This window comes from Barbatula barbatula (genome assembly GCF_947034865.1).
Source record: "Barbatula barbatula genome assembly, chromosome: 4".
Taxonomy (NCBI): domain Eukaryota; kingdom Metazoa; phylum Chordata; class Actinopteri; order Cypriniformes; family Nemacheilidae; genus Barbatula; species Barbatula barbatula.
This window is the reverse complement of record NC_136768.1, coordinates 9,516,535-9,541,495: the sequence shown is the minus strand read 5'-3', so window position 1 is coordinate 9,541,495 and position 24,961 is coordinate 9,516,535. Positions and strand designations below refer to the sequence as shown.

The window sequence follows — 24,961 nt, the reverse complement described above, 5'->3', positions numbered from 1 at the left end:
TACCAGGCATAAAGACGGCCTTATAAAGATGGCAGGGAGCCGCAGGTGGTGGGGAAGAAGAGCAAATAGCTGCTTCCTAAAAATAATCAACTGTTAAAACTGTATACATTAGCAATAAAATGAGAACAGCATAGTTAAGACAGTTGGGCTTTGATGATAAATCTCCAACTTCATTTTGATTGCAGATTTAAGATTTTTGGACAATACAGCTTATTTATCTGGAAATCTCAGAAGCAAATTTAAAATCTTCATCTGCTCTGTTTAATCTTATTGTTTTCCAGACGAAACAACCGAGACAATAAAGACACTTTATCTACAGAAAGGTTTATATGGGAGATCCTAGCATGGAAACTTGAAAACGTACTTGCAAGCACACAGATAGAGTAGTCTCAGAAGAATGGCTATGCGGAGGTTGCGATTTCCCTTGAGAGAGCTCCATCAATGCAAGAGTGGCTCACCGTCAGGGAAGGGCAGGTGCTAATTAAAAAGATGAATTCAGGGGCTAGCCCGACCTCCAGTTTCCAAGGATGCTTATAGAGTGGCTAATATTCTGTCTAATGTTAACTAAATTTAAAATGGCCTGGATCTGTTCCACTGATATCAGCTAATAACTGCTTCCAATGTGAGGTCTGATGTCACTATGTGCACCTGGTCAACAAAGCTAAGTTTAGAATTTCCCTTTGAAATGGCTCCACTTCTAAAGACCAGCTCATTCAGAGAAATAAGAAATAGGTAAATGACTAATTTCTTTAGTTTAAATAAATGAAATAAAAATAAAATGTCACTCATAAGTGTGAAGCACAGAATACAATGTAAACAAGAACAGAGTACTACAAATTCTTTAAGTAAGTTTAGGTTTCTTGAAGAAAATAAATCATTTTACAAACCATTCGGGTGAAAGTTAGGACCGAAAAAAAAGTTTAGCATAAAGAATTAAAGTCTATGGAAAGTTATGCAAAATATGTCTGTGTGTGCAGGCATCCGTGTTTTAAGAAATGCAGAAATGTGAAAATTATCAAAATGTCTTTATCTTGTTTTTCCCTTACAGCATGGCATGGTATAATCAAATATAATAACATTTTAAAACAAGCATTAACTGATACTTAATACCTTGTCTCATTTTCAAGACATGCCCACTTCATTGAGAAAAAAAAATAATACTGAAAAATGTATTCTTTTAAAATGTCATGCTATCTACACTATATAGCAAATCTAGTTGGCTGTAAATGCAACTTCAGGAACATGACATTATGTGCATCCTGTTGAATCACCATTACCAAACGTAACCTGCTTCTACGACAGGGAGTGGTAATAGCATGGGCACTTAATGGTAACCTTGTAACATATGGACAACTGAATGACAAAGTTTCTATTTTAAACAGAATGACTAAGGATACAAGCTGCCTTTATTGCACCTGCCTCATTCTCTTGGGACCTGCCACTTTGTTTGCAGTGCAGAAAATAGCGTCATCAAAAACATCAACCAGCAAAGTACAAAGTCATTGCTTGCGTTTGCATTACAACTCTTACCTTGAGACAACCTGACAGGCTCACTCACCCCTAGACCTGCAGAGCAAGCAAAGCTGCAGTTTTTAAACAAAATATATGATGATTTCGCTTTGCTATTGTGAAAGCAATAGAAACCAAAGATCATGCATTATTGATGCAGTTTGTAGGCAATTTAATGTGCGCTAAAGCTGACGGGAATATTAATTATAGTCATCATGGCTTATTTTGAATTGGTATGCAGTTCGCTGCAGGTGACTGTGCCTGAGAACATTGCAATGTCATATTTACTAATCCATTAGATGCATTACAGGAAGCAAGAGGATTTGTGTCAAAGGAAATGAGAGATTCTTAAAATTTTCAAGTGACCAATTTTCATGCAGAGAGTGTTTGACCGAATGTTAATGACATAATGTGTAAAAATGTGACTCAAGTTATGTTAACAAGCATGCGCAAAAGCATTCATATTTATTTCATCACATTTACTTCAGCGTGTACCTTTGTGGACTATGTAATTCTTCTACAGAGCATAACATGATTTGGTAAAGAACTGACAACAGTAACAAAAAATGTGACCATGATAATGTTAGGGTCAAGTAAAGAGATAAAGGCTTCAGGCTGGTATTTGGTCTTTAATAACATTTTAAAAATCTTATTGCTATCAGATTTTAGTGGAATGGCTCATTTTGGCTTGACGAGAGTGTTGGTATTATTGTTCAATCATATTCAACATTTAACCAAATCAAGGGGGAAATGTCTAGCCGTTAGTTTGATTCAAATAAATCGAAACTCTGAGAGATTGCTATGGTAAATCACCTTGTGTTGTGCATAAGTACATACAGTAAGTAAATATAAGAGACAGTAAGTAAATATAAGAGTCTATTCCATCATTGAATTATGTAGCTGATCTCTATTACCAAGCATCTTTGTTACTAATAGTACTACTGTACACGTACTACTACTGCAATTCTGTAAAAAATAACTTTTGTCCTGGACACTACAGCGGTATACAGTTATTTTGGATGCATACACACAACAGAGGTGAACAGAAGAACAAGCAATAAGTTTAAATCCATAGAGGACAGAAGGTTTCTCAGCAGTATCCGATTGGGTTTCTTTCAGCAGGCTGGCTACTTTACACACTGAACAGCAGGGATACCAGCTGTACCCTCCCCAGTGTCCTTCAGAAATAGTTCTCCCTCAGCAAAAACCTGGCCTCTGCACAGCACTCCCAGAAAACTAGAGCCTAATGTTGGCCTAGTGTTAGAAGAGCTCCGACCTGGCATGTTCCCCCTTCAGACTAAGAATTGTATCAGGCATTGAACCGTTGCCGCTTTCATTAGCCTGGCCTTGCCCCTGTCGTTCACAGCTAATGTTGGTCCAACATTGGTCAAATGTTACTCTCAATAATACGGATTAAAGTCATACAACAATTCACCAACATCAGTCCGGAGAATATCACGTTCACATGGTCTCTGTAACGACACCATGACAATTAAAATAATCAAAGATGACGTTATGCAGTGGAAAATAATAATTACAAACCAATGAAAAAATAATGGAGTGACTCTGGCCATCTGCAGAAATAGATTGCGCTTTGCCTGCTGGGTAATCAAAAGTCCACAGATCTATTTTTCTTTGTAGCCATCAGCAGCCAACATCTGAGGCCTCCTCAGATTTTTGCTTTAAATAATAATGAAATCTACCCCACAGCAGAAGACTTCTGTTGTTCTGTGGTTGATATACATTTTCAGCATCATAAGCTAGAAATGAACAAAGTATTAACTATTTGTGTTTCCCAACCAATCAAAAAACTAAATTAAGGAGACTTTAAAAGAGGCAAATGCCTGAATGTTGTAACTTGTTGTAAATCAGGTAACAGCATTAAAGGAGCAATGGGGAGATTTTAGCGGCATCTAGTGGTGAGGTTACAAATTGCGACCCACGGCTAACCCCTACCGCTCCCCCCTCCGATTCGAAGCACTATGGTGGCTGCACAGAAAATCGAATTTGCTGAATAAGATAACGTATTTACGAAACGCTGTCTGTAGAGAAGTTTGTCTGTCAAGGGCTACTGTAGAAACAACATTGTGAATTCCATACGAGGGGACCTGCAGTGTATGTAGATATAAATACCTCATACTAAGGTAATAAAAATATAACGCTTCATTACGTCTACTCTAAACACAAACAGTTTTGTAAAATAAATTGCATTTCTCTAGAAACTTAAAAAATCGACACACTGGACCTTTAATGTGGACACAATCTAAATGTCATAATTCCTGATTTTACTTGTTGCAATCTCTGAAATGTTTATATATGTTTTTTTATATATATAAGTTTATATAAGTTAGGCATGTTAATACCTAATACCTACCATACTTGTTGAGGGTGCTTAGATAAGATAGTTTAATGTACTTAAACAATGTGTGCAAACAATTGTGCTACTGTTTCACAGTTTTGCCCCAATATTCCAGCAGTGCTTTTCAAATCTACATTTTTTATTTCATTGTCACCTCAGAGCAAAACTGTAATTTGCTGTGATTAAAAGGTAATTATAGCAACAATAGGAAGAAAATGTTGAAACGTGATGTGGAAAGATAACAAGCTACTTGCTTGCATGAGCATTACCACTTCTTCAACAAAACTGAATTGCTTTATAAGAAATTCCACAAGTGAGAAGAATTTGAACACATAACTAGGTTGAGTCTACAGATCAGTTATTTGCCACCAAGACTGCAATGATATGACTTCCTTTGTCCGCATAAGAGTGAGTCATGAGGGGAGGCCCCTCCTCGCCCCCCGGGCCCACGCGTGTCACTCATTCGGTGGTTTACAGATCAGTGGCTTTCCTCACCAGATTCTTGGTCAGACGCCTGTCAGTGTCTGGTGGATGGTGTGACACCCAGCCGCTACCCTGTCATCTTTGCCTCCGAATGGGAGAGAGGAAATATGAAGAAATTAACATGGGGCGGAAAAATAAAATAGTTAATAGGAAAATAAGACTGAGATGGAGCGATGGAGAGTGAAAAGGAGAGACCCTCACACTGTGACTTCCATGTGGCTGATTCGTTCTGCAGGCTAAATTAGATTACAGCGTGTGGGCGTCCGTCAGATCGTCTGCCTGTCAGAACCCTGTGACAAGGCCGGGGCTGGCTGAACAAGAGGTGGAAAGCAATAGTGGAGAGGAAACATGGAAATCACTTCATGGAAATGAGCAGTCGGAGGTCTTGGCCAAAAGCATCAGATTTCTGAGTCAGGTGGATAATAGTATTATTCTTATAATGATTACCATCATCTTCCCATCTTGTCCATGTCATACCAAATAAGTCAAGACTACCACTGGTAGCCTCTCCAAAAACATTAGCAAAATAATTATAGATAAAAGAAAATTTGCTACAATGTAACCATCATTCAATGGTAGCTCACGGCCAATCAATATCAAGACAACCGTGGTGCATAAACTCTACTTTCTCCAATCAGGGTCTCTATTTGTTTCTTAATGCATCACCCATTCTCCTCGACTGCACACAATAAATGCACGTTGCTCACATAACAGAACCAATTCTAATAATTCGATTAGACTGGATGAGTTTTCAACATGACAGCCATTTGCAACGACCGATAGGAGAAAATGATCAAACACCCAGATAAGGTGCGTTTCTTCGAACACTTATATGATTGGAACTGTGTGTGTTCATATCATTTATAGACAGGCTATAGAGAAAATACACAAAAGGGGTCTTCTAAACTCTTTAAGTGATGCAGTCTCATGTGAGGTCACAGTCACCCATTACCTCATCGATCTGTTGACTTGGATAGACACATTTATTGCATTTCAATCCAGTTGTAAAGCCAGTGCGATTGTCCAAAAGTTCCAAGAAGACCATGAGAAAACCATGCTGGTCTCACAATTTTATACACAAGTGTATATATAAAAAGAGCAATTATGCGCATAGACACAACATCAAGCATGTCAAAATGTGTGAAATGGGCTGTAAAACATAAAGAAAAGTATGGTCTAACAAACTATTAAATGGAGAAAACTGCATATTGCCCACAGATGCATAGTCAAAACATTAAGGAAGGACAAAATCAATAGAGGGTTCATAATATGAGAAATAACTAGGCATGGACAGTGGAAATAAAATGTACCACTCACTGGTGCACACTGGCCTGCTGCAAGATGCATAAAAGTCCTGGTGAGGTTTTAGAAAGCGTGCCTGGATATCTGTGATAGAGACATGGAACAAAGGTAAACGGTATGGTAGTTCTGGGTGCCATTCTTTTAGTGTTGGGAGAAATAAAAGAGACTTTGCATGAAAACAGCGTAAACGCACAAATCTGAAATGCAGATGATATGGACAGCAGGGTGCTGATGGCATGTCAGCCCACTCATTCTGGGATTTCAGTTGCACATGGACCCAGGTGATTCTCATCTCTTCAATCTATGAAGGTGACCTAAGCCAAACCTCAAGTCGATCCCTTCTTACTACACATGATTAGACTTGCTCATTCATCCTCCTTTTAAGCACTGTGCCTGGTTCCCTTTCCTAATAGTTTACTTTGTATGTTTTAAACGGAGCTGCGATGGTTGAGGATAAGCACGGGGCGGTAGGGCACTGTGTCTCAGATCCCATTCTGTCTCTGTTGGGTCAATGTGTAAATGTGTAGAATGGAAACCTTCTTTCTTTAACAGTACACTTAATGTTACATTTGTTGTGGGACATTGGTCACAGTCCAGTTATGAACACTTGTTATGTGCCATTGACTCTGAATTAACTCTGAATGAATGTGTCTGCACGGGATTACTCACTTGTGCATCTGATGTACATCTGCATTGTAGCTGAAGAAATCGCAGGTGTGTGAAGCGCTGTATTTTCCCATCTAAGTTAAGGAACACGCATCTCTCAGTAAATCACAAGTGACATTGTTTCTCATCAGAGGAATCAGCCCAAGGTGAAGTGAGGGAAAATAACACGATAAACAAAAGAAATGTATCATAACAACATCACGAAAAGTAAATTAATTGTGTCTCTTGGCGTTTCATCTGGAGAATAATATTCAGTTACATCATCATTATTCGACATGCTGTATCTGTGAAACGTTCGTCAGAAACGTCTCGAAATTCTCAGAAAGTTACAATATACGTGCCTGTTAATAATGAGATAATACCTCTAATGAGATATCTCAGTACAAATATTGCACTTTAACCCCCCCCCCAAAAAAACTGTTTTCGACAACAACATTTCCCTGACGAAGTGAAGTGTAGCATTTTTAAAACCCACAACGTCAGGTCGTGTAACGGTAACGTTATACATGTTTCAACAAACAGACATAACCAATAACGAAAGCCCAACAAACAGCGACGAAGTGACAAAAAACAACAACATTTATGTGTCATTTGTGAAAGCCTCCAGAACCTACCTCTCGCCGAGGAAGCAAACGTCACGTGAATAACAAATCACGCGCGGTTTGCGCTGGACGCAATTCATACTTTTTAATTTTTTTAACATGAGGTAAAATTTATACTGATAAAAAAATAACAAAACTCAATATATTTGTAGATTTATATTCGAAAATAAAATGAAACAAAGTGAATGATAATTGTTTGACACCTGTTCGCTGACAAAGATTGTCCTTGATCTCACAAAAACATTGTTCAATTGATTTAATAAAGAAATAACTTTATAAAAGACATTTAGTATGATAGACTATTGCCTTTTTTCTAAAAACTTATAAAGTTTTAACAATGAAGTTGTGCTAACGAGAATTAGCCTACTATTTCCTTTGTATCGTTTTTCTTGTTTTTTATTTTATATTATAAATATCGTGATTCCTTTATTTATTTTGCAATTGTTTTTATAATTAGAATTATTTGATTTTGTATTATTTGATTAGTTTACAGGTGTTTTAACGTAAACCTGATTATTCTTGCAGGAATTTTGTGTAGTCTTGAAGTAAGCAGGTAAAAGGATCTCGCAAATCAAATCACATCCTGATCCATGTCATCATTATATCGTTTTAATCTACTGAATATTCTCTATCTGCCAGAGGGCACGAATCTACTGACGTCTATTGTGAACAATGATTCACTGTGAGGTCGTCTCTTTTCCCAGCACTCGCAGACACAATGTTCCAGCCTCATTTCAATTACACTGCCAACTCATCCAGATCAATAATTAGCTATTATGAAATTAGACACTGATAAGCCATTTATTTATCTGACAAACGAGAGCCCGAGATCCAGTGATGCTAGGAAAGGAATAGAGAGCATCAATCAGCCCTATACCTTTAATCGTTATTCAGGGTAATCTCTTAAAGCATTGTATGGGCTAGTGATATTGCCTATATTTTTTATCAATTTTGTTCCATAATCAAAAAGTTTTACACTTGCGATGTCAAGCTCAACCGCTAGATGTCAATGTCACAAACGTTTTCTTTAAATGCGACAAAGGTACAACTATTCAACAAATTGTTAATACAATTAACGTTCAACAAATCGTTTATTTCATATAATTATTATACAATTAAATAATAATATATACATATGAAAATAAATCAAATATTTCTATTTTATTTTATTAGCCACTAGCCAGACCTATGAACAAACACAGACCGGAAGTAAACTGAGGGTCAGGCGCCTGCGTCTGATAAAAGCGAACGTCACTTGCGTTACCAAAAGAAAAAGCACAACCTGATTTTTTTGTAATCATTTGTGTAACTCCCTCTCCTGGGACCCGTTTCAATAAGGAGGTTCAAGCAACACTGAGTTAAAATATGAACTCTGAGTTGATTTACTCAGATAACCGCTACTCTGAGTTTTCTGTTTCAGAACAGCTGGTTTCAATCAGTTCAATCCACTCTGAGTAAGTTTACTCTAGGTTACGCGTGTTCATCGCGGCTTTAAAAAGCCATCATCAATTGAGCGAAGATAACATGATTCACCATGGCAACGCCACGTGACAAAAAGCGTTCCGTTTATTTCTCGCAGTCGAATTGGAGGCACTATATATATGTGTATATATACACATTTACATGTAAGATATACATATATATATATATATATATATATATATATATATATATATATATATATATATATATAAACACATATATACCTTCGATTTTTGTCATGTAAGTGCAATCCTTCTGCAATAAAAAGAACATGGCAGCAGCTGAAAATAAAATATAAAAACATCCTTCAGTCCGGTGAGTTTAAATGCTCTTGCTTGTAGGATGCCTGACTGGGAAATGCTTGATATATTTAATAAACTGGCTTTGAAAGTTATGAGGATATGAGAACCGAGCACTGTGGCTGTAGACGACAAAAAACTGGCCATGCTTGCCCCTGCTCCATGTGTGTGTAACGGAGTGAAGAGCTGTGCAGTGTGTAAGCGGCACTCCCTGACCAACAGACAGAGACGCTCTACGGCTCATCGTTAGAGCGCCCGTCTCCCATTCGGGCCAACGTCGGTTCGAAGACCGCGCGAGTGGGACCGGATACATGTGCACCCAATCACATTGGGAAATCCTTAAGGGTATTTGAATTATTAGCTACTTCCAGAGGTGGCAGCAAGACCACATTTATTTGATCAGCTTATTCAGAAAGACGTTCACCATTCACCTGTAATCCTATGAAACTCCTCTTTGATGGCTCTCACAGGAAGCTTAACACAAATGTATAAAAAGTGCTTGAGAGCGATTCACACTTTTCTTACTGCTCTGCATACAGTTGCCTTGCTAACGTGTTCTGCATCCCCGGTGTTATAAAGAAAGCTTCCGTTAGCGAAGAAACGTGACCATAAAAATAATCTGCTCAGATGTAAGAGCGCATTCACGAGAGAGGTTTGTGATGTAAGGATGAAGCAGATTGTGAATATATTTAATGGACTGTAAAGAAAAACTGTATCGCTCAAATAAAAAATCCTCCGGATATGATAAAACATCCAAACGGGGCTTCACCATATATTCTCTACCGACGTAAATTTAACTCTCTCCAAATGAATGCATCTTCCTCATCTACGGGTACTGAATAAACGGACATTTAATGTCTGTGTTATAAACTTGTGCGCGATTAAGGAAAACGAATGAAAAAACAAACGGCGTAGGCAAGTTCAAAACCGCTCGCGCTTCTAAAGGGGGCGGAGATTGTAACAAACCTCGGGTTAGTGGAATAAAACCTGCTCCCGACCAGGTTAGGTTCACAGAGTAGGTTACTATGGTTACTCACTCTAAGTATAATATACCTTGATTTCTGAAACGGGCTTGACTTACCCCGCGGTCACGGGTTTGATTTACCTCGCGTTCTGAAACTGAAAACCCAGAGTATCCCGTTTTCTGGGGTTAACTTACTCTGAGTTTGCACTTACCCTGCTTTCTGAAACGGGTCCCTGTTTTGTTTTATTTATTTATTTTTGTCTTGTCTTGTCTGTTTCGAGCCATGTAATGTTTTATTTTCTCTCTTTTCATTATCTAAGTGTTTCTTTCTGTTAAGTTTCTGTTGTAACATTGTTTTGTTATAACAAAATGTTCAATAAAGCATTAAAAAAGCACAACCTGTATTATTTACACACTCGTGTTTTATTTACTAAACGTATTTACCACAAGAGGGCCGGAGCTACCGTCTTTCGGTGGTTTTATCGTGCCGTGTTTACATAAGTTCAACCATAATATTTTCTCATAATAGAGTTCTGCGCGAGTGTGCTGATATCTTAAAATTACAATTACTTGCAATTGAGTTAAGTAAGCCACCCCTTCAATTGACATAGCCTCTGGAAGTCGAAGAATCATACAAATCACCCTGTTAGTGTGTGTGAGAAGAGTAAATTCCCCCCAGAAAACAACAATTTAGTTAATAATTATCCTTTTGTCATTTACAACCTGACTTTCTTCTGTGGAATACAAAAGGAAGATACTTTAAGAAATGTGTCCATGCAGTATAAGTCAGTGGGCGGCAGTATCTAGTTTAGTTACGAGATCACAATAATAAATGTGTGTTTTGGAAGCTGATTCCAGCTACGGGCGTCATGAAAGCATGTGATTTTCTGTCCACTGGTCTTGATAATAATAATAAATAACTGCATAAGAGACCACTCCAAATTTGTGTAATCGTGAATATATGGCAAGTTCACTACACATGATTCCAGTCCAGTGACGAATTACAAGTAAAGCAAACCTCTGGAGTAACATGACGTCATGACAGAGAGCATGCCAAGACACATGAGAGGTGTGATTAAAATGGGTTATTCCATCAAATATATTTTTTCTTAACTATTTTTCTAACATTTTAATCCCCCCAATTGCATAAATGATTCTGTTCCAAAAAACACTTGTTCAAACAAGTACTAACTCATGCAGTCACCGCAGTCAGTTTATCACATCACACCAGCAGGTGGCGACATATGAGTGCCATTGAGTCTTGTGAATGTGAATAATTTATTCAAGTCAATCAATTGTTTAGTAATAATGTTATTTTTATTGTTGTTTATATGTCTATGGGATGTTTTAATGTGCTTTAAAAACGAACTATGGGCACCATTTTAAACAACACCACTGTAGAGTATTTTCTCCTTTAAACTTTATTCTGCAATTTATTCAGCCTGTTTACATTTAGTCATTTAGCAGACGCTTTTTTCTCAAGTGACTTGCAGCGAGTTCAGGGAGAAATAAAGCAATATGTCATACAGGAGCAATAATACAACAGGTGCTAATACCAAGTTACTAGTTTCAACAAAAGCCAGAACAATACCTGATGAGAGAAAGAGAGAGGGTTGGGATTTTTCTTTCATTCACCTAAAATATCTTTATTTGTGTTCCGAAGACACCGGGAGGTCGGGATGTTGAACGTCATGTGGGTGTGTAAAAAATAACTAAACTCAAATAACTTGAACTCTCCCTTTAAATATAGAATACAATACAATCCTCAATGTCCATTGTTACTATTTTAATTGGGGCATCAGTCCTGACCAAACAATTTTTACCCCTATTTGACGCCAGCTATGATTATGGCTATATAACTGATACGTAAAAAGCCTCACATTGCTGCTGGGGCTCTGAAATTAGATTTGACAAACTTTGGCTAAACCCCATCATCAAAGTATTAATAAGATAAATTGAAGCTTATCTAAACATAAACTTATAATACAAATATGGAATACTTAATGTGCGAAAAACAAACCAAAATAACGACTTAGTTATTCGACTTAGTTTGATCGATATATTCTCCTCCGTCCTGCAACGGCAAGCTCTCCTGTCTTGTCGGTCTATTGTGCGCGTTCACGAGAGCACTATGAAATATCCGCATTCGGTTTGATAATATATCGATTACATATATGTTTGTTTGCGCACATAAAGTATTCTCAGCTCTTCAAAACAATTCAGTTGATCCACTATGAGCAGATGAACCAATTTATGTGTCTTTAGTACTTTTCTGGACCTTGACAATAACTATAACCATGATATCTATAGGGGGGGCTAAAATTATCTTCCAAAGATGAATGGCATTTGGAGGCATTTTGTCCATGATGTCCATGCTGGCCGCAGCTCCGACCCTGAATGCAAATGGAGTCTTCCTGAAGTCCACGATGATCTCCTTTGTCTTGGAGGTGTTAAGGAGCAGGTTGTTGTCGGTGCACCATGTGGCCAGGTGCCGGACCTCCTCCAGTCTCATCGTTGTTGCTGATGAGACCAATCACTGTTGTATCGTCTGCAAACTTGATGAAGGAGTTAGATCCGTTCACAGGCCTGCAGTCGAGTGTGAAAAGGGAGTAGAGAAAGGGGCTCAGTACGCAGCCCTGTGGTGTTGAGGGTGGTGGTGGTGGAGCAGAGGGGGCCTAACCTAACGAGCTGAGGCCTGTTCGTCAGGAAGTCCATAATCCAGTTGCAGGTAGGGTTGTTGATGCCTAGGTTTCCAAGTTTGACGATTAGCTTGGAAGGGATGACGGTATTGAAAGCAGAGCTGAAGTCTACGAACAGCATACGTGCATAAGTGTCCTTATTGTCCAGATGTGTGAGCACAGAGTGCAGCGCCATGGACACTGCATCATCTGTGCTCCTATTGTTGCGATAGGCAAATTGGTATGGGTCCAGTGTGGGTGGTAGAGAGTCCTTTAGGTGTGCCAGGACCAGCCACTCAAAGCACTTCATGACAATGGGTGTGAGTGCTACAGGGCGGGTCTAACCTGCCTGTCCCGGAGCAGTTCATGACAATTATATTCTCTCATATTGTATTCTGTATTTATTCTAACTGTATATCCTGCACTTGCTAAATGCACCTCTGGTTCGAACTAAACTACATTTCATACACTGTACTTGTATATGTGTAATGACAATAAAGTTGAATCTAATCTAAAAAAATGGGCCTGTTTGCAAAATACCCCTTAGGGTAAGAAAACCCTCAGTAACAATACTGTGACAAGTTTTCTTACCCTAAGGGGTTTCTTGCAACCGGGCCTTCCATCGCTGTCAAGGGTTGCCAGATTTGAGTAACTAAAACAAATCAATGACCATTTAAAACAAGCCAAAACACCGAAGCACTGTAGACATGGCAACTGCTGCTTATCTGACTTGCATCTGATGGACGATTAGTTCTACTAAAATCAATTCAGCAGTTTAAAAATGTTAATACAAATGATCAGACTGAAAGAAAGACTGAAAGGAAAAAAGGAACGCAAATATTGATATTCAAATTTATAAATACCAGAGTTTCCCCAACACTGGAAATGACTATAGTCATACTTGTGCATTAGAAGGAAGCGTCCCTATACTAGTATATACGCTGCTTTATGTAAATGTCACATACATGTAAGTGACTAAGACATTTGTTTCTTTGTTTTTAATCATTACAGATTAAAAAGCTTTGAAGAAAGAAAAAATCTTAAAGGAAGAGTTTCAACCTTAAAACACCAAGAAGATCCTATATTGAAATCTGGGACATCCAGAGGAGGTCCTGAAGTTGGTGCAGAAGGTCATTGGGACAATCTGGGACACACAGAGGAAGGTACATTGAAGTGAAGGTTTTCTCCTTTGAGATTAACGTTGTTGTGATGTGTCATAGTTTGGGAGTCTTAGAACTAGCGCTGTATCTGTTGGAATTATCCCGGAGGAGAGTTTTATTTTAGGGCTTTTGGTTGTTTACATAGGAGGGAGACCACAGAGCATGATCCACCAAATGTTGACTTTAAAGTTTTAGCTGCATTTAGTAAACAAAACAAGGTTTTGAATGTACTCTACAGAGTTCAAACATGACAGCCATATGGAAACGTTCATGCATGCAAGACACGTGGAAATTGCAGGATTAGACTCTATACTTTCTAGAACGAAAGCCAAAGTTTCTACCGCTAGGCCACCTAATTTGCAGCGCTTTGAGGTGGTTTGTTATGGCGGTGATTGTTTCGTATGATTAAAGACATGCGGAAATTGCAGGACCAGTACCTAGACTTTCAAAAGCGAAAGCCAAAGATTCACCAAATATGCCACTGGTTTGGGAGAGAAGTTTGAGCTGTGTTTGATTGTTAATGGCATTTCAGCGATGGGTGTTATATAAACGGTGGATATGATGCTGGATTTGGAGATCATTTGAAACGGATAGATGGCGTGTTCCCAGTCTTTAAAAGAAGTCTCAGGCCACATCGTAGTGCACGATACCCTTCGTGAACCGTGAGATTCATGAGTGAATTATTTAATAACAGAATTGAATTTAATAGTAGTAACAGACAGACTATAACAAATGTATATTTTTAAAAAGCATATTAAAATAGTTTAATTTAAAAATATATAAATAATGAACCAACACTCAATGCTTAGGTGACACCAAATACCATTTATTAGGGCTTTACAAAGACTACAAAATCCCCCAGATGATTTAAATTGTGGTCTCTTTCTATTTACATGATATGTTACTTACAAATGTACAAAATATAAAACATCTACCAACAAATGTTCCACATGAAAAGAAACATTTTGAAAGTAGTTAAATTTTATGCGCTCACAGAGAGATGTGTTTGCCATAACAAGATCAATACCATTTCAAAAAGGAAATAAAAAAAGAAAACAAATGTACCAAGGACAATCACTATTTGTGTTGTTTTGAGGTTAGAGACTGATGGGCAGTTTAAAATCTTTACTGCACTTCTTATAAATGGAGTTTTTGTTCATTTCACACTGAACAGGACCAGAGGTTGACAAGCAAAGCATCAGGCACAGAGTTTCAAAGTGACATACGTAGCACCGCTGTCGTGCTGAAGGAAAAAGATGTAAAACTTTCCTGAATCAACAGAATGGTCCAAAAAAAAGTTTACAAGCATAGTGGCAGTTTAGAATGTGTTACTTTGTGTGAGGGTGTGGCTGGATTTTATCAAATGTAATCACAAACGTTTCCGATGAGTTCGACGGTAGCACCTTGTACTGTGTGTTATCTTGTACCTACTGACCGTGTAAAACAAGGTTTCAGAGATTCCGTTATTATAAACATGTGCAAACTATTCTTTCTTTCTGTTTTTAAATAATATTCTTTCACAGTAAAATGATTAAACCTTTTTGTAAAATCAGAAGTAGTTTACAGTATTTTGACATTTACGCCATGCTTTAAAACATACAAATGTCATTGCATTAAATTGCATAACGTCAAACCAAGTGGCATCTGCAAACAAACGCTTTTCTTAAAACTAACGTTTCTGATTTATTTAAGCAACTGACCACAACAATGGCAACTCAAACGTTACAGTGGATTGTTTAACATCTGATTTAAACTTACACGTGTGTACTAGCTATATGTTAACTCTAGACAAATGAATCAAAAAATTAAGTCCAAACACTTGTTTGTGTTTATTTTGAACAGTATTTATTTATATAATTGTAAAAGCTAAACTTATTTCATGCCATTTGCCACTTGCTTTGATATTTCGTTATATAATACAATGAAGTGTGGCCTAAGTGTCCTTAAACTTACTGTGACCACTGTATATAGATAGGAGTTGTTACAGTGGACTGAAGCTTACAAAAATTTGGGATCTGATGCCTTTGATAGATAACAGTGAACCAGTTTGGATGACTTTGCGCCCTTAAGTTTAAGTTGTCACTAAAGTTTTCTGAAATTTGAAAATCACTTCACCTCTCACTGTACAGTTAGAGCGCCGTAATAATAACCAGTTACAAGACATACAGGGTTCGGACGGGTTGCTGGTTTGCTTTTTTCTTTCGTAATTCACAAGAGCGTAATGTTAGACGAGAGGAGAGGAAACGGAATACCGACTGAGCAGAGTGCATCTTTAAGAGGCTGTGCAAGACTCGGATATTTACAATCACCTTTTCAACTGTGCAAAACCCACGTAGCAAACGAAATAAAAAAAGGATGAATGAAATTCGACCACACAAAAGCTGACGCACAGGTCTCCCTGCGCGCACACATCGCGATAAAAACAGCATGCTAGCGAAGCGACGGGTTGGGTTTGTGCTCTCAATTCGAGTGAATCCCAGCTCAGCTGGGATTACATAAAGATATCGTTTTTTATTCTTTATACATCAGGACTATTTTATCATGGCGTTTTAGAATAGCACGCTAATTGTAACAAAAATAAAATATGTGGACGTGGCATTCATTGGAAAATGTTGATGGGAAAGTTCTGTCCTACACCATCGTTTCTCCAAAAAGACAGTGGCACCACGTTTCAATGTCTTTAGAGCTCAGCACATTTAAGGCAGCGAGAGAGCACCATTTTCTGGCCTTTTTGACAAAACCGGTACACTCTCCAACAAGCGATACCAGCAGAGAGAGGGAACTGTAAGCACAGCCGCGGGTTCGAACGAAAGACTAAGCTGCATTCTGTGGTGTAGGAGTGCCGTAGGTCACTATACGCTTGGCAGTGAATCGAGTGGTGGAGATCTGAAAATCTGCATATGACTTCACAGTAGCGGTAATGACATGATGCACCTTTGTGCTTGTTGATTAGAGGCGTTTCATGAGTGCCGCTGGAGAGATGAGTGTAAACCAGACTTGGCTTTGGCACCACTGCAGCACCGAGGTTGACCGAGGTCAAATGGTGCCCTTTAGTTTTCATCCCCTCAGTGAATTTAAAATAGACACCTGCCTCTGTAAACATATTTCAGATGGGTGGCATCTCCAAAACCCGAAATTCCAGTTGTTTCTAAGTAATGTAATAAGCACTCACACGCTCTAGCGTTTCGTGGGTGCCATCAGCACCTTATCTCTCGTATCCTGGACGCTGCATCATTTTACCACTAGAGGTATGAAATCTCCCGGCAGGCCTGTCTTTGGATTTTCTCATAAGTCCGTGTGGACCTTTTGCTCTGTTTTAACCGATCAGAAGAAATCCTCTTCTAATGGGGCGGCGCTTAGAGGGCAGACTCCAGTGAGGAGTCCAGCAGGTCGTCGTGGTGACTGGCACTGTCGCTGTCACAGCTTTGGGCACTGGAGTAGTTAGCAGCTTCCTGTAGCCTCATCAGCATGTTCATCTGATGTGGAAAAAATAAGGAAATGGAAGTTATCATGGGTGTAGACGCTGCTCTGCATTGTATTTTATTAATACTGCGTATCTATACAATGCAATAATGTAAACGTTCCCTACACTGGTGGGAGTTTAACAAACAGTAAAAAACATGCAACCGTACAGTACATACAGTATTACACTAAAGACAACTAAACTAGTGATATTCACAACCACACACACAAAACTCAAGAATACCTGAGGAGTGACAATTAAAATACGAAACACGGTAGCGGAAGATAGCGGAAGGGTAAATTTAAAGTGAGAATAAAGGGCACAAACTAGAACAAACACAAACAGAAAAATACGTAACTCACAATCACACAAAACGATGGCTGGGGAAACACAACATTCAAATCATTTTGTCTATAAACAGACTGAACTACAGTAATTAAAACGGTTCACTGATATTTAAACAAACAACAGCAGTTCTGTCACCTTATAATCTCTGAACGTCTGTACTCAGAAAAGCAGAAAACGAGAGACAGCAAGATGAGACCGTGCACATTTGACAATGCTCATTCTTAATATTTACACAATCGTAGTTTATTATGAATCTTGTTGGTTTAACGTTCGTTTTTTAGACAAACATGTCTATGTATAAATTGGTGAGTTTTTCTTCATAAATTCAATAATAATATTGACAAAAAGTGAAATGAAGAAGTTTGAATGTTTTAATTTTAGTGTAAGAAGTGCCACCTAGAGGATATTTATGATTTATGAAGAAAAAGGACAGGGTGTATTTACACAAGCTAAAAACAACAACGCATCCATTCTAGGCAGGTTATCTGAGACGGTACTTATTTTATTTGTGTGTGTCGTTATTCATCGTAGACTAATTTGATAAAAACGCTATTTGTCTGCTGTTTTGTAAATGGAACATATGTACAGATCCAAATTGCCAACCCCAAAACTGGCCACTATTTTACCCTTCTGAAATATTGCCCACGTTTCACCTTGCTGCTCTTGGGCAGATTGTAGTCTAGTCTAAAAAACACGTCCTATAACATATAAGCTATGCATTACAAGAGTGATATCTACCAGTGGGTCTCCCTCTGTATCGCTCTGAGATACTTGTTTGGAGGTGGCACCGTCTTTAGAGGAGCTGTAGCCGTCGTATCCCACATCCTCCGGCCTTAGCTGCAGAAGTGCTTGTCCTTCATGCTGCAGAGAGGCGGAGCTCCAGGGGTAGGTGTCAATCACCCATTTGGAAGGGTCTTCCCATGCCGCCCTCTTACCATACAGCTAAAGCAACGAGTCAAACAGATAAGAAACATTTTTACACAAATAAAATAAGTGTGAGTTAGCTATAACTTGTTGCATATGTACCTGTAGCCCTTCTCTTACTGCTTCCAGTAGATACGGTACCAGAGAGTAATTCCACAGGTCAGTAAACCACACGCGCGAACCGTCCGCATCCATTGGACAGGACAGGAACAGCCGAGGACCTAGAAGCGACATGATTAGATATCTCACCTCTCGTCCTGACAGGAAAACCTAATCAAATGTGTTAATTGGCTTGTATGTGTTTGAAAGCCTCTGGCCATTACCGATGGTGACATCTGAGGAGCTGTGTGCCTCCAGGAAGGTATTGAGGTGTTGCCAGGTTTTAGGAATCCAGTCGATGATTTTGATGAGGTCGTTGCTGCGCATGTTCTTATCGATCTCAGTCTCGATCAGTTTTCTTCTCAGGAAACGGCCCAGGAAGCCCTTCACCGGCTCGGTGTGATTGGCACACAGCACCCACCTGAGGGGTTAACAATTCCATATTACACTGAGAAAATGTGTGAAATGTGTATGGTTGCGTGCGTGGCTTATGAGAAATAGAACTGCAAAATATGATCACTGACAGCCCCCTTGTGACGAGAATGCATCACAACAACCATAGAATGCTGTTTGTTGTTTATATTTATGTGACATGTAAATGTTTTAGCACAATACCTGAAGTTGTGATGCAGCTCCAGATTTGGAGATGAGGAAACACCCTGATTCATAGTTCCTATGACATAAGGGCTGTAGGAGACAAATTTCACGTACATAAACATTTGTATTTCATAATTATTGTAAATATTATTATATTACATCATTTTTTTATACGGGGCGTCACATTGCTTTAACAGTCACTGACATGCACCACACAAAAAGCTCTTTGGGCAAAGTGCACGATGGATATTTATAATGCATTTAGTCAAGTATATAATATAATATATAATATAATATATGCCATTTCCATGTTTCCATATTTATAATTGGCATTTCTCTCAATTTTAATGAACTCGTCGCAGTGCATTCTGGGATCGGCTTAAACATGCAATGCTGACTTTAAAGCTGGATACAGTATTAGAACGTATCATGCCATAGGCATCTCATAAGGAATACAATGGTATTTCTCAAATGTTTTATATTAATTGTGAACATCACCATTTGTGATATTTGCAGTTGAGGAATCCATTGAAAATATCACTAAGGGAGCCGATGTGATGGAGGTTATCCAGGATGACCACAGTGGGCAGCTCGGTCTCGCTCTTCTCTGTGTTACACTGCTCGGCCAGGCTCGAGAGGTACTGTCGAAGATCCTGCTTTTTACAAACACAAAACACACAAAGAGTTAGACATGAAGACAGTGACATTTTAAAAAAGGTAAGCAAGCATGATCTACAATCTGTTCAACAGTAAACTCAGCATCCTCTTTAGTAACCATGGCAACTCATATTGGGATTTTATTTTGAACACTTGTTCGATCTTAACTTAATGCTGCGTTCAGGTCATGGTGGAATTGCTGTAATTATGGGATGACAATGCTAAGATTCTACTTGGAGCGGTTTAACCTCAGACTTGAAAATGATTGGTTTCTATGGCAACACCACGTTGATGACAGTCAGATTTCATCGGTTTGGTAACTTACCTTTATTATATTATTTATTTTTTGTGTGCTGGTGTTTGTTGGATCAGTGCGAATTAAAATTAAATGATCTGTAATCGTAAAGTCAACTTTTATAAAAGAACGTTTACGACTTGAAATTTCATGTACAGTGAGAGCAGGCCGTTAGGAATAGTTCACCTCTAAAAAATTTTTTTTTGGTTAATTCTGTCTTCATTTACTCAACCTGATGTCATTTTAGACCTGTGTGCACAAAAGAAGATATTTAGAAAAATGTTTGTCCCCATTGACTTCGATGCAAGTGAATAGGGACCAACAGTTCTCTGTTGCCAACATTTTTGTAAATATCTTCTTTTGTGTTCTGCAGAAGAAAGAAAGTCATTCAGGTTTGAAATGACAATAGGGCGTGTAAATAAAGGCAGACTTTTCTTTTTGAATGTGAGCTATTCCTTTAACAGACATTACAATTCAATAACTAGTAATAATGTTCCAACATGATGTTAACGTGTAAGGCAAGTTTCTGTTATATGCAGAAATATATGTACCTTGCTGGATTTTTGGTCTACGTTGAAGCTGGCCAGGTTAGTGTCTGTCACCTCTCTTCCAGTCTTGGAGATGATGTAGTGAGCTAGTTTGGTGGCTAGGTAGGATTTACCAGTTCCACTGGGGCCTGAGAGGATAATTCGGCGGTGCTCCATCAGCAAGTTTAAATAGCGTTGAATGATGGGTTTAGGAATCAGTGTGTCAAACACCAAATCATCAATACTGCCTTCTTTCACACCTACATAAAAACAAAAGCATTCATTTGAAATCCCGGGTTCACGATGTGCGCTCTTGACAGATGTTATTAAGGGTCCTAAAGAACGTATTGAGGGTCCTGACCTTTGAGGCTGACTGTGATGACATTGTTGTCACCCACAAGGTACCCACAGGGCAAAAGCTCAGGCACCTCAGAGGTGTGAGATCGGACCACCTCCCCCATTCTGTAGCACACTATACTATCCGAGTTCAAGCCCAGGCTGGTCAATGGGTCTACGCGGAACACATACTCCTAAACGCAAAATTTTGAGATACATATATTAGGTATAGTGGTTGAAGTATAAATGAATAAATTCTCAATAGGCTGGTTATGAAGTGGTACCTTAAACAGACGTCGGATTACGCCATCCAACACATCCCACTTTGTCTTCCCACTGACACCAATAGAGCCGATGAGATACTCTTTCTTCTGCAAAGCCTTAAATGATGGGTGGAAATGAGCATTTTACTTTTAAATTGCATTATATGTATGCACTTAGATGAAAATATTCAAACAACATTAGTCACCTTGGTCTTGTTGGAGTCGCTGATGATGCTCACCACTATACGGACGCTCCTGCCCTCTTTGCGTAGGTTCCCTTCATAGCCATCATCCAATAGATCTGTGCATAAAAAACAAAGTTACACTTGCGTCATAAATTCAAACCTTGAACGCCATGAAAAGACTTATCGTGAGTTCTTATGAGTCATTAACTGAGAGGGACGTGAACCTTTTCAACACTAACATGTGACTTCGTAATGTTCAGCTTTGAGTGCGGCTAAACGGCGAGCGCTTTAAGCTTTATTGTTAGCGAGGTTGAGCTGTTTGGTTTTAAAGGTCCAGTCAGTAATATCTAGCGGCAAGGTTGCGAAATGCGACCAACCGCTCACTCCATCCCTCCCTATCGATACACTACGACGGCTGATAGAACATGGAGAATTATGCAATGGGACCCGCGGTGAATGTAGATAGAAATAGTTCATTCTAAGGTAATAAAAACATAACGCTTCATCGTGTGAGCTCTATATACGCCTCTGAAGTCATAGCTATGTACTGTATATTATATTGCATTTCTATCAATAGATCATCCCACAAAATGACACACTGGGCCTGTAACAGCGCATTGAATACATGAAGAAGGCTGTTAGTGGAGGAGTACAGTTTTCATGAGCACTGCAGAGGGATGCTTTGTATTCGTTTGGCACGGCGTTCTGCAGAGGAGTGATAACATCCCTACGCCCTCACATCCACCCACGCTCTAGCGCTTCTCCACACATCTCTTCATCAATTAAACAGTCCAACGTCCTGAGAGAGGACTCACAACTCACTGGTTTTAATTAGCCGCAGCACAGACGAGTCCTCGCCGCACGGACTTGAGACGTGGTCGAAAATCCCAAATCTTCCATTAAAGAAAAGAAGCCATTTCACTCTTCACTGCTTTTATTCTCTTTAGGCGCAGCTGTGAAATGGTCCTCCTCATGACGGAGCTTTAGCTAACGCCACCCCAGAATCCTCAATATCCAGCTATATGCAAATCCACACTGCACTTTGTACTGTATGCCTGAATGAAATCTTGGGCTAAAAAGATGCCGTCGAAGAGTGTTTTATGTTTGCTTTCGACAGTTTTATTTGACAACGTTTTATCTAAAACGAAACTCGATATGTGAGTAAGCATTTTAGCACCAAAATTAATGGGGTTTTTGGTTACATGCCTGAAATAAGGTCTTTGGTTAACAAAACCTCTAAATATCTGTTTATGTTTGTGTCAGAAGTCTGAAAATATCCATAGGCTTTTGGCTGAACGACCAAGCACAGCACAAAAATAAGTCATCCCTGCAGCACTCGATTGTAAAAAAAAAGCAAAGACTGACCTGATATGATGGTGTCGCTGATGTTAAGGTTGTTGAACGACAGCCCCAGAGACTGGCGTGAGGATGAGGAGGAGGTGCTGGAGGTTTCGGAAGGAGGGCGTGCGGTTTTAGCAGGTGTGGCAGCAGGTGTGGTGTTGCCGCTGGATTTCAGTCTGTCATTCTCTGCCTTCAGCATCTCAATCTCATTCTGAATGTAAGACAACAGGTCATGTAAAAACTAGCAACAGTCAACAGAATTATGTATTCTTTTACTTAACTTAAAAGACATACAATTATACATTATATAAGTTATAATAAATGAGACGCAAAATGAATCCTGTATCTTATTTTGTGATTTTAGCTGTCTGAATGTACATTATCTGGTTTATTAGACTACCTTACCGCATGAAAAAATAACTGGATACAAAATATTTATCTACAAATTTAAACACAAGGTATGAGAAAAGAGACAGCATTAGAGAAGTACCGTTGAGCGATGTTTTATTCATTTTAGTTGTTATCGGGAGGCAACAAACCTTGAAATGTTGTGACTTGTAAATCAAGTATTCCAGAGAGTCGTGTTAGAAATAATCATATATCATTTTTACAATAGTATGTGACTGACTAAAAAACATTTGATAAAGCCAACAATCCACTCAATTTGGTTTAAGACTATAATTTCCAACACATTTCAAACATACGGCAAGCTTTTCTAGGCTAAACTTATTCTATAAACTTAATCGGTTATCAGTAACACGTTGAGAGGATTATTAGGTTTGTCTAAAATCTGCTTCTAACACATTTAACGACTGTGAGAAGTTAGTCTGAGGATTTTGTTAATCTGTAGATAAATCTGTGCCTGCCTCTGGAAATCGGTGCTAAAAGGCTCAGACACAAATTTCAAGAGTAAGCTCAACCCTTGTCTGCTTGTTTTATCTTGGCATTTGCAGAAGTTGTGGCCTTTTAACAACTGTTTTTCTGATCCGAATCAATCGACCCCTCTGTTACACATTTGAGATTTTGTCTAGACCCTTTAGTAACAAGCAATGCCCTATAACTTTTTCCTGACCCCGATTAGTCTCTTTAATTTTGTGCAAAAGCTGATGATCCATGTTATCCCAGCATGCTTAGACAGTTTTCCAAATATCTGACCTTTTGCACAAGGAATCAACATGGTCGATTCCACAAATGTTGTTCTAGTTGATTTGTGGCCAAATAGTGTATTATATCAAATGTGTTCTTTTCTTAAAAGAATTGTTCACTTTCAACATATATATTTTCATGATAATTTACTCACCCCTGTTGTCAAGATGTTTATGTATTTTTTTCTTTATTTGAAAGAATGATGAAAACATTCCAGGATTATTCTCCATATAATGGACTTCAATGGACTCCAAATGGTTGAAGTTCAAAATTACAGTTTCAGTGCAGCTTCAAAGGGCTTTAAACGATACCATTGGATGACAACAGGGGTGAGTAGATTATCATGAAAATGTATGTTGAAATTGAACAATTTAATTTGTCTCAGCTGTCTTTTTAGTGTTATTTCTTGCAGGTACAAATATAATTTTAGACTTTTAGACACTGTACGTGGAAATGCTTTTCATAACAAATAGAAAAGAGCAGCATATTTTTAAATGGTTTCTATCTGAAGAATAGTGCGCATGATCATGAACTTGAAAACCACAGAGATTTCCTTGCCCATAAATCCCTGCATTGTGCCAAGACAACGAATCAGCATGTCAAATTTCTCTCGTAGAAATTTTGTGAGTTGGCAGGTATACGTGTGCGTGTGAATTTGTGTACCTGCATGCGGTTCATGGCCTCTCGTATCTGGTCGAGGTGGTGGGCTGAGCTTAACGCCTCCAGTCTGATATCCGTGAGTTTTAGCTCCTTCTCTCTCAGCTCGTTCTTCAGCTGTAGGATAATCTCTGCCTCGGCCTCTGTGCATTCACACAATCTGCACAAACACACACCATAATAAGAGGATGGGGGTCACAAAAGTGTTACACATAACACGTAACAAAATGTTGGGTTACTTTCAAACCAGCATTGGGTCAACCGTTGAGTTATAAATTAATCTATGTTTGGTTGCTTCATCCCAAAATGTTGGGTTGTTTTAACCCATTGTTGAGGTTAAAGGGTTTTTTACCCTAACGCTGGGTTGAAAATAACCTTACATTTTTCTAGAGAGTATGAACAAAAAATAATAACAAAAACACTGAAACTGAAAGGTTAGGCAGATTTCACACTCTGGACTTTGTGTTTTATTTGTGTGTGGGACATATTCTGTAATCCATTCAATATTGGATGAAAGATATTCCAACTAGATGTCTCTAATGATGTCATCATACACCTGCAGGAGTGACCTTCCGCTTTTTATTGCACTTTTACAGTAGATCGGTGGAAAATCCGTCTT

The 24,961-nt window shown here is 38.7% G+C and overlaps 1 protein-coding gene across 2 annotated transcripts in view; it reads right to left on the bottom strand.

Annotated features, from left to right (window-relative positions):
- Positions 1-14,310: 14,310 nt before the first annotated feature.
- nav3 (neuron navigator 3) overlaps positions 14,311-24,961 on the bottom strand; it is a 121,926-nt gene continuing 111,275 nt past the window's right edge. The window contains exons 31-42 of one of the 2 annotated variants that reach the window (XM_079455013.1): positions 24,349-24,502; positions 22,564-22,750; positions 21,220-21,314; positions 21,035-21,130; positions 20,776-20,944; positions 20,439-20,674; positions 19,434-19,591; positions 18,954-19,025; positions 18,563-18,759; positions 18,342-18,460; positions 18,054-18,257; positions 14,311-16,980 (exon numbers count right to left, since the gene is read on the bottom strand). In XM_079455013.1, the coding sequence (XP_079311139.1) occupies positions 16,861-16,980; positions 18,054-18,257; positions 18,342-18,460; positions 18,563-18,759; positions 18,954-19,025; positions 19,434-19,591; positions 20,439-20,674; positions 20,776-20,944; positions 21,035-21,130; positions 21,220-21,314; positions 22,564-22,750; positions 24,349-24,502 (1,807 nt within the window). In that variant the 3' untranslated portion in view covers positions 14,311-16,860. The remainder of the gene's footprint in view (positions 16,981-18,053; positions 18,258-18,341; positions 18,461-18,562; positions 18,760-18,953; positions 19,026-19,433; positions 19,592-20,438; positions 20,675-20,775; positions 20,945-21,034; positions 21,131-21,219; positions 21,315-22,563; positions 22,751-24,348; positions 24,503-24,961) is intronic. The other variant, XM_079455014.1, reaches the window with a different exon arrangement.